This window comes from Alnus glutinosa, chromosome 6, assembly GCF_958979055.1.
Source record: "Alnus glutinosa chromosome 6, dhAlnGlut1.1, whole genome shotgun sequence".
NCBI classification, from domain to species: Eukaryota; Viridiplantae; Streptophyta; class Magnoliopsida; order Fagales; family Betulaceae; genus Alnus; species Alnus glutinosa.
In genome coordinates this window covers 30,384,270-30,393,774 of record NC_084891.1, presented here as the reverse complement: position 1 = coordinate 30,393,774, position 9,505 = coordinate 30,384,270, and the positions used below count along the sequence as shown (strand labels likewise).

At 37.3% G+C, this 9,505-nt stretch overlaps 1 protein-coding gene across 6 annotated transcripts; it reads left to right on the top strand.

Annotated features, from left to right (window-relative positions):
- LOC133870674 (histone-lysine N-methyltransferase ATXR7) lies at nucleotides 1-9,505 on the top strand. Of its 6 annotated transcripts, none has more exons than XM_062307841.1 (20): nucleotides 1-143; nucleotides 757-945; nucleotides 1,022-1,577; nucleotides 1,717-1,833; nucleotides 2,430-2,753; nucleotides 2,836-3,186; nucleotides 3,271-3,585; nucleotides 3,724-4,209; nucleotides 4,327-4,753; nucleotides 4,848-4,979; nucleotides 5,137-5,558; nucleotides 5,634-5,756; nucleotides 5,866-5,946; nucleotides 6,517-6,570; nucleotides 6,654-6,805; nucleotides 7,033-7,079; nucleotides 7,158-7,225; nucleotides 7,327-7,671; nucleotides 8,236-8,322; nucleotides 9,211-9,504. In XM_062307841.1, exons 2-16 carry the CDS (start codon nucleotides 773-775, stop codon nucleotides 7,052-7,054), a joined length of 3,735 nt encoding a protein of 1,244 aa, XP_062163825.1. In that variant the 5' UTR covers nucleotides 1-143; nucleotides 757-772; the 3' UTR covers nucleotides 7,055-7,079; nucleotides 7,158-7,225; nucleotides 7,327-7,671; nucleotides 8,236-8,322; nucleotides 9,211-9,504. The 6 variants fall into 6 exon arrangements, with proteins under 6 accessions (XP_062163825.1, XP_062163829.1, XP_062163828.1 ...); XM_062307845.1 differs by having other exon boundaries at nucleotides 3-143; nucleotides 7,332-7,671; nucleotides 9,125-9,505; XM_062307844.1 differs by having other exon boundaries at nucleotides 3-143; nucleotides 7,332-7,671; nucleotides 8,236-8,341; nucleotides 9,211-9,505.

Here is a 9,505-nt window from a genome sequence, read left to right as displayed (position 1 = left end):
ACACAAAAAAAAAAAAAAGAAAAAAAAAAGGTAAATTAAAAGTATAAAACTACTACTGGTTATAAAGACCGTAAAGGGCTTGTTTTTTGGCCGCGAGAGAGAGGGAGAGAAGAAAAAAAACTCCGTCGTTGCATCCAGGTCAGGTAATAACTATCCATAACCCTAACCCTAACCCTAACACCGTTGGTCCTTATCTTGTTGCTGTAACGATTAGTAGATTTAAGAGATCGTTGTAGTCCTCAATGTTTCTCAAATTACATAATTTGAAATCAGGTAAGATAGGGTTTCGACTTTTGACAATTGAAACAGATTAATATTAGAATTAGCTTTGTGAATCACCCACCTTTTCTCTGTCAGCTAGCGCATTGTCTCTCTGATCATATATGTGCGAATCACACGCACATACACTCTATATATATTGGATCCTGTTATGAAGAATTTGTTGCAATAGCTTAGATTGGAATTAGTAGTCTAATACATAAAGAAAGAAAAAGATTTCAACAAAATCTTAATTTGCGTTGGAATATCTTTACTCAAGTGTTTTGTATTTTCTGAGACAAAACCGAAAAATAAAGACAAAAAACAAGGAATAAACTTCTGCAATCTGCGTCTCACTGGAACAGTGCCTTGATGATTCATTGCTATCAGTTTTATTCCGCACAATTTGCACATCATGTTTTTCTGCTTCTTGAGTTGAGCAATCTGCATTGGCAATTTATTTACCTCTCTCCTGCTCTCTATCTTCACTTGGTTCAGGTTATTTCTTGAAGTCATGGTTTCCTCTACAGCCCTTCTTCATGAACTCGACTCTTCGTTTTTCTCCAGAAAAAGGCTTAAGGTTTCAGATTTTGAATACCAAGATCAAGATTCACATACATGTCTTGGCAATCATGCTGATATTGCCTCATCCATGCAGCCTACTGCAGAAGGGTACTCTTCTCATGGGTATTATATTGCATGACATCTTCGAATTCCTACCTATTTTACTGCTGTTGTATTCGTATTGACAAAACTTCTTCAGGTGTATGGATCTCGGTCATGTTTCTTCGACTTGCTGTAATTTGGATGAAAAATTTGTTTCAAGTTCTGCAATGGAGATGAACTGCCAGTCCAATGGCAATGGCAGTGAGATTCCACAGCCCTGTAGTTCAGGGGGGACTTCATACCAGGAGAAGAGTTACTCTGCGTTTGTACCGCCTGCTTTTGTGAGTGGCTGGATGTACCTTAATGAACAAGGGCAAATGTGTGGTCCTTATATTCAGCAGCAGTTGTACGAGGGTTTATCTTCTGGTTTCTTGCCAGATGAGCTTCCTGTGTATCCTGTGGTAAATGAGTCGTTAATGAACCCTGTACCATTGAAGTACTTCAAGGAGTTTCCTGATCATGTTGCCACTGGTTTTGCATATCTGAGCATGGGCACCTCAAGCACAACCACTCCAACAAATTGTCTTACCTCTTACCCTAGTGTTTATTCAAAGTTACAGTCAGTTTCCCAATTACCTGTCAACAGCAGTTATAGCTCAAATCAGCTGATGTTAAACTTTGATGCGGTTAACATTACATCGTATCAGCTACCGGTATTCTTTTGGGTTCTTTGAGCCATTTTTGTTTTGTTTTTCCATGAAAGGCATTTTGATTTGTGTTCTGCCAGATGATGCACATCTTAATAATTTGCTGGTATATAGATATTTTTTTAATATAGATCTTCTATTCCAGTCAGGTGATGAATCTTGTTGGTTGTACGAGGATGACAAGGGAAGGAAACTTGGGCCACATTCTCTTTTAGAACTACATTCTTGGCATCACTATGGATATTTCCCGGATTCATTAATGGTAAACTCTGAATTCATTATATCATGATGGAAGGGGATTGCATTCAGTGCAGAGGCCATTGGGTTTTCTATGATGTAGTTCTGTTGCCCTTTGAATGGTTAATTAATGTAATCTAACTTGTTTGTTTGCAAGAATACGAGAAAAGTGAAACTGAACTGGTCACTAACCTGGTTATATGTTATTGGGAGTGAAAAAACTTAAAAATGTTGATGATGTGATTTATTGGAACTGAGTGCTTCCAAACTGTTGTGTCTTATGCCAAATTGTTTTATGGCATGGATTATCTTCTTTAAACAGCTCTGTCTCTTGTCATATTCGGGATAGATTTCCTTTGAGGCCTAGACTACTGCAATGCCTTTCTTGAAAGGTTGGAGATTCTTACGGTGAAAAGTAAAAAGTGGCAAATTGTTATTTGATTGCCCAGACTCTGGGGATGAAGAGAAACATACTACACCTCTCTAATTTTGTCAAACATCTATCTTCTGGTGTATTGATGGTGGAATCTTTTGTTTGATTGGATATATTTTTTGCTACCTGTTTAGTATACTTCTCTTTGTTGCTTCTCACTATGTTACTTTGATGACGTCCTTTTGCAGATATATCATATTGAAAATAAGTTTAAACCCTTAACCTTGCTATCTATGATAAATGCGTGGAATACTGGTGGACATGAAACTGTCTCCACATCTGTTGCAAAAAGCAATGAGACTAGCCCTTTGCTATGCTTCATTTCTGAAATTTCTGAAGGAGTTTCTTCCCAACTTCATTCTGGCATTATGAAAGCGGCTCGTAGAGTTGTGCTAGATGAGATTATCAGCAACATTATGGGAGAGTTTGTTACTATAAAGAAAGCTCAAAGACGTCTTAAGCTTGAATCGGTTAATCAGGCTGCCCAAACTTGCTCTTTGAATGGCACAATGGTAATGCATACAATTGCCGAAGAGAAAACTGATGCTGCAATTTATATTTTGCCTGATAATTTAAAATGTTTTGCTTTGGCAGCCTGAACTTGCTGGGGAAATGAAGGATTGTGCTTCCTCTGCATGTGAGGCTGCAGCGTCTATTTCTAATGCTTACCAGACACGAATTGATAAAACCTCAACACAATGTTCAGCAAACACTAAATCTGTTGGAAGCGTTGAAAACTTTTGGGGGTCTTATACAGTTGTTTGTGGAATGCTTTTTGATTATTGCATGCAAGTCATGTGGAATGCTGTCTTTTATGATACTGTAGCAGAGTATACCTCTGCCTGGAGAAAGAGAAAAGTTTGGTCAGGCTATCCAAAATTTAAGATACCTGTTGGTGAATTTAGGGATCGTGGCCAGAAGCCTGAAACACTAACTGATGAAGATGTAAGTTAGAATACTTGAGGTTCCTTTCCTTATTTTTGCACTGCTTTTGTTGTGCATATTACAATTTTTTTAATGGTTTTACAGTTGCTACCCTGGAAAGAATCTGCCCATGATGTCGATTACCCTCCTGGTTTTGAATTGGTGGCAATGGTTACGGATGATCATGCCCAGTCATCAACCATCATGTCCTTGTCAGCTCTTGTGGGTGGAAGTTCAACTGCAGAGAAAAGCCCGTTATCCACTGATCATATATATTCAGACATGACATGTATATTAGAATGTGTAGAAGATGAGCTTCATTTTTCTGCAAAGGTGTCTTTGGCAGAGTATCTTGAAAGTTTTGTGGAGGAGGAAGTGAGGAAATCCTTCAACTCTGTAGAGGATGACAAATTGAATGAGGTAACTTGGCTTTGTTTTCCCTTGTATTATTCAAACCCCCTCCGCCCCAATGTTGTTACAATTTTAATTGTTGTGGCGGTGTGTGTGTTGAGTTTGTGGTCATCTTCCTTGTGTTGAAGGAACTTTCTATTGCTGCAGAATACTGTTGATTCTCTCATTCAATGCCTTGATACTAGTGAATATGGTTCTTCAGACATGTGTGATGAGTTGAGGACCGGTGGAACTGAAACATCTGACAATTATCTGTCAAAAGCAGCAAAACCCATTAATCAGTCTTTATCTGAAAATCGTATGTCAAATTTGTTGGAAAAAGTGTTTAAGGATTTGTGCACACATCTTGATGATATAGTTGATCATGAAGACATTGATGAGCCACCAACCCCTGGATTTGAAGATAATCCAAAAACTCTTGTTCCATTGCATGTATGTAAGTTTCGACCCTCGAGGTCGGATGAATGTATCCCCAAGATTGGAGCATATGTTGCAATGGCAGTGTGCCGACAGAAGTTGCATGACGATGTTCTTAGAGAATGGAAATCCTTGTTCATTGATGCTTCTCTTCATCAGTGTCTTATATCATGGCATGCTTCAAAGAAGAAACCCTGTGAACCTGACGGCAATGAGGTGAACTCATTAAATCTAATTTTTTTTATAAGTTGGTTCCCTCTTTATACGCGTGCCTATTTGCTGGAAGTATCCTAATTTCTGTAACTTCAAACTGATGCTTATACTTTATTTTAGGAAGAAGCATTTGATGTGTGTAAACCACATGCTGTTGATTCTCCTACTTTAGTAGGCAAGCACATTCATGGTCCTGGCTCTTCGAAAGTTCCCCAGGTGATTGGCAAATATACATATTACCGCAAGAATAAGTTGCCAAGGAAAAAGTTGGGTACTTCTCAGCATCCGGTTCCACTAGATGCTGCAGTAAGGAGTCAATCTGCAGAAAAGTCTAGGAAACATGCTGCTGGTGACGTGTCTGAGACTGTAGTAGTTCAAACTGCTGTTGTGATCCCTAAAAAGCTGGTACCAAATAAAAACCGGACTGAATCATCTGTAAATGCTAAGTCCTCACGAGTCATTATTAAAAGTAGTCTGCCTGGTGATCGGTCATCAACCAAGAAGACAAGTGGTCAAAAAGGAATGAAGGTTGCTCGTTCAGTTCAAAGTATGTCACTTTGTTTATTACTTATTTTGGCAGCCTCAAGTTTCTGACGATTATGAATTTTATCTGATGTTAACGCTATTGACTATTTTATCAGGTAATAAGGTCTCAAAAGATGCTGCTAAACCTAGCAGGGATAGAGCTTCGGCCTTATTTAAGAATTGTACTGATATTGAGAAGCTTGTTGATAGCAATGGCCATGATGCTGCAAGTCAGGAAGAGTTTAGTGGTAATTGCTCCAAAACTAAATATGCTGAAGTGTTAAAGAGTGTTCTTATTTTCTATTTTTATCAATGTTTATCTCACCTGACATGCATGTTCCCCATAAAATTAGAAGTTTATGCATAATCCTTAGTCATTTTAAGGATTGCTGTTCGTGTGTACAGCAACTAGAGTGTCAAAGATAAAAAGAAAGCATATAATGGATAGTGTGCCATCATTGCGTCCCACTAAGGTTTCAAAAGCAGCTAATGGAGCTGCCAAACAATCAGCATGTAGAGAGGTTGCGGTACAAAAGACAAAGTCCAGTAAATCCAGGACATTAAAGCCCTGCCCTAGATCTGATGGTTGTGCTCGGTCATCAATTAATGGCTTGGAATGGCATAGATGGTCGCTTAGTGCAAGCCCTGCTGAAAGAGCTCGTGTGAGGGGAGTTCAGTATGTTCATACCAAGTATTTTGGTCCTGAGGTGAATGCTTCTCAGTGGTCAAATGGTAAGGGTCTTTCAGCAAGAACAAACAGGGTGAAGCTGCGCAGTCTTCTTGCTGCTGTGGAGGGTGCTGACCTTTTGAAAGCCACTCAATTAAAGGTGATTTGAAAATTATTTTTCTTGGAATTTTTTGCTGCCATTGATCGTTATTAAGTATCTGTTGTTGCTTGCCAGGCAAGGAAGAAGCGCCTACGGTTCCAGCGCAGCAAGATACATGATTGGGGTCTTGTTGCCCTAGAGCCAATTGAGGCAGATGACTTTGTCATTGAATATGTTGGAGAACTAATTCGTCCCAGGGTAGGTTTGACGTTATGTTTTCAATTACTAATCACTTTACTTTTCTATAGAATGTCTCAAGCAATTTTTAAATTATTCACGGGCTAACCTAAGTTCCTTGATTTTGCAGATATCTGATATACGTGAACGTCATTATGAGAAGATGGGAATTGGCAGCAGTTATCTTTTTAGACTTGATGATGGTTATGTGGTTAGTATAGCAATAATGATTCTTGTGTTGAGCTCAATGAGCTTGTTTAGGGTACTTTATATATAGCACACAGTAAATGGAATTCTTGTGCCAGCATGTGTCTTAAGCTCTTGATCCCCATGTGGAAAAAAAGTGGAAACAGCCTGCTAAAACACTCGCACAAAGAAAATCACACAAAAAAAGCGTTTTAGTTTCTGAACAACCTAATTTTTTATCATGAAAAGCTTCCAAGAAAGACCTCTCCATGGTCGGGGACCGTCCTATTGTCTGTTGGTATATTTTTAGCATTGCTTGCTGAGTATATGTTGACTTTATGACATATTAAATTGAGGTGGTTGAGCCCATGGTTGAAATAAATGTTACTGGCCCTGAACCTGTTCGGATTATTTTTGATATGCAAGTACATTTAATTATATAAAGATATTCTGAAGCACCTTTTGTTTTACTGTTTTTTAATTGAAGATGTTTTTTTATTATGTAACATTCTTTCATACAATTTGATATTATAATTTAAATGGGCTTGTGCGTTGGTGGCCTTTGTCTAATAATTTCTCTTTTAAATATGTCTAGGTTGATGCTACTAAGCGTGGCGGAATTGCTAGATTTATAAACCATTCTTGCGAGGTAGCTTTTGTAAAATCTGTGAATTTATTTTATCAAATAAAAAATGATTTATTTCCTCATATTTTGAGTTATATGCTTTTCAGCCTAACTGCTACACCAAGGTCATAACTGTTGAAGGACAAAAAAAGATTTTCATTTATGCAAAACGGCATATAGCTGCTGGTGAAGAAATTACTTACAATTACAAGTTTCCTTTGGAGGAGAAAAAAATTCCCTGCAACTGCGGTTCTAGGAAGTATGATTTAATATTTTCTCTTATTGTGTGCTTTTCTATGCATCATTCTTGAAGGCTTTGGTTGCTACTAAACAAGGGTTACTATAATGTAAATTTCTTCACAATATAAATCTTACAAGGCTATTGATGCTGATTGTAGTGAGATGTCAGAGAATATAAAATTTGTAGTTATTTGGGCTTACAACTCTTGTGCTGTACTTATTTTGAAAAATTTCTCTTTCTTTTAGGTGCCGTGGATCAATGAATTAGGAAATTGTTTGAGTTGCCCATCCTGGTATGTACTGTGCATAATAGTTTCTTAAAGTGGGTTTTGTGCTAAGATTAATGGTTTTAACTCTTATCCGTCATTCAGTGCTTTTGTAGACCATTCTCTTGGATTTTGGTTCTGATAATGTTGAGTTGGCTATGATCTCGCCATAGGTATGCTATCATTTCCTCAATTTATTATCTATTGAAGTGCATCTTACTTCATTATGTGTTGCTGCATGCCATTTTAATCATTGGCCCTTATGTTTTAAAAGTGCAGTTGAGAAAATGTGTGTAGCAGTGAAGATGCTACATTTATGCCTCTGGAGAACTCTTGATACTTGAAATAATCTGACCATGTGCTGATTGGTGGCTGAATGCATCATTGCAGAAATTTCCTGCTTCGGAGAATTTGTATTGTTGGTTGTATGTTATGCATCATGGCATATACTTAACAGACTCAGCTGGAATTTTAGTGCTCTAATGGGGCACAGAAAGTTCCCGTGGTCATGTAGGCATCATGGCATATACTCGGAGATTCTGTTGGAATTTTATTGCCGTTGCGAGGCATAGAAGGTGTTTCTGGTGATGTTGGCTAGTTGCTTTTGCTACAAATTTGGGTGAGCTGACCATGGCCCAAGTTCTTTGTTAAATTTATACATGTTGATGAATTCTTGTTCTGTAAAATTTAGCGCTGAAGAACTAACTAATAGTAAGAGATAAGAAAGCTACTCATTCGAGCTAATTAGCAAATACAGTGAGCAAATAGCATGTGGCTACTTTGGTTCTTGAATGGACCAGATTGTACCACCGTGTGCAATTTGTATATTTCTTATGGTTTTTGAAATTCTGAAACCATAGTTGATGCAATGATTGAAATTCTGTTCAGTTGGTTTTTGTGCTGAGTTTCATTTTCTTGATGCTTTGAGATTCAATTTTGTAAATTCATGTATGGGAATTTCTTTTTATAATCTTTTATATGAATTAGAGGGATCTTTTAGGGGAAGATGGTCTAATTATCCCTTTCAAATATAGCTGAAAAATGTTCTGGCTGCAGAAGAGTTTGTTGATATGTTATTTATGTGCAAGAAATATTTTTATGGTTATGTTTTTTTCCCCTTTTATTTTTAGTTGGACGAGTTTACACACTTTTTAATGGGCATGCCATTTTGTTCTTACTGTAGCTTGGCTCTCTCGGAGGAGTTGGGGTATTAGCCTGCTGTCGGTAGTTTCATAATAACAAGATGAATGAGTTGGAGCAGAGTCCTTTGGTAGGGTTTATCATCTGTTGTATGTTTCCTCGTCACTACACTGTTTTAACAGAAGTTGAATATTATAATTTTTCTATTTATATCATTTTGTACAATCTGTATCATCTTTTAAATATGGGGTTATAGTTTTTGTACAATCTCTACCGTCTTTTGCATATTGGTTTATACTTTGCATGTAGAGTTGTTTATTCATATAAATAAATGCTTCCATATATTCACCTCCTATTATTAGTCTTCCCTTGTTATTCCATTCTTTTTGAGTTTATCCATTTGATATCTATGTTTGACCTGTGTCAGCACCACATCGACTGCCTGCTATGTAATATAGTTCTCACGAAATATGGAAAACGCTGGGTGCCAAACAATTTCAGTTTGCATTGTGTTATATACGCTGTCCACTACAGTTAGTGCCTTTCCACTTGTTCTACTGTTGCTATAATAGCATTGCATCACTTTTGCAATAAGACTAAGAGTGGTACAGTTAACTATGTCCACCTCATAAATCTAGTGGTTTACTCCTTGAACAGCTAACTTGCCAATGCTACCAAACTATGTGCAGCAGCAGCCATTGAGTGGTTTTTAATCTTCTAGTTGTGCTTTTCGATTGTATGGCCACAGGTCTAATGTTTATCTTTTTTTTTTTTTTAGATATTATCAAAATTTTATTTGTCTTGGCTTGCCATCTAGGCATTATTTAAATGGCCTACCCAACCTCTGTTTTTGAATGAAATTACCATAAATCCAATGGAGCTTGCAAGCGGTATTTTCTTCCTCATGGATCATACTTATCTTTTGATGGCAGAAATTGGGTTTTTGACTGCTATTGGGCTTGTAAATTATCAAAATGCAGGAGTTGCGGGCACTGATTCAAGCATTATGTTGTTTCAGGCGACAGCTCATAGGTGTCAACAAAAGCTGGATAATGTTATTATGGTGGTCGTTATTGTTTAGACTTCTGCCTACTTGTCGAAGATGAATTACTGACCCATGTGCATTCTTGTAGATATCTCTCTGTTGCAGATGAGTTTCTCCCCTTAGAAACTGTAAATCAGATTATTGTTTCTTTGCCACATGACATTTTGGAATATCAATTTTTTGTACAAACATGCATTATTCTTTATTTTTCAGTATATACAAAAAAAGAAAAAGAAAAAGAAAAAGTGTCAAACATTGGAATCATACC

Excerpts from the sequence above, each read along its gene's own strand:
- LOC133870674 (XM_062307845.1), top strand. The coding sequence starts at position 773 with ATGGTTTCCTCTACAGCCCTTCTTCATGAACTCGACTCTTCGTTTTTC. Across the intron at positions 1,578-1,716 it reads TTACATCGTATCAGCTACCG|TCAGGTGATGAATCTTGTTG; the intron begins GTATTCTTTTGG and ends CTTCTATTCCAG. Across the intron at positions 5,757-5,865 it reads GAGAACTAATTCGTCCCAGG|ATATCTGATATACGTGAACG; the intron begins GTAGGTTTGACG and ends TTGATTTTGCAG.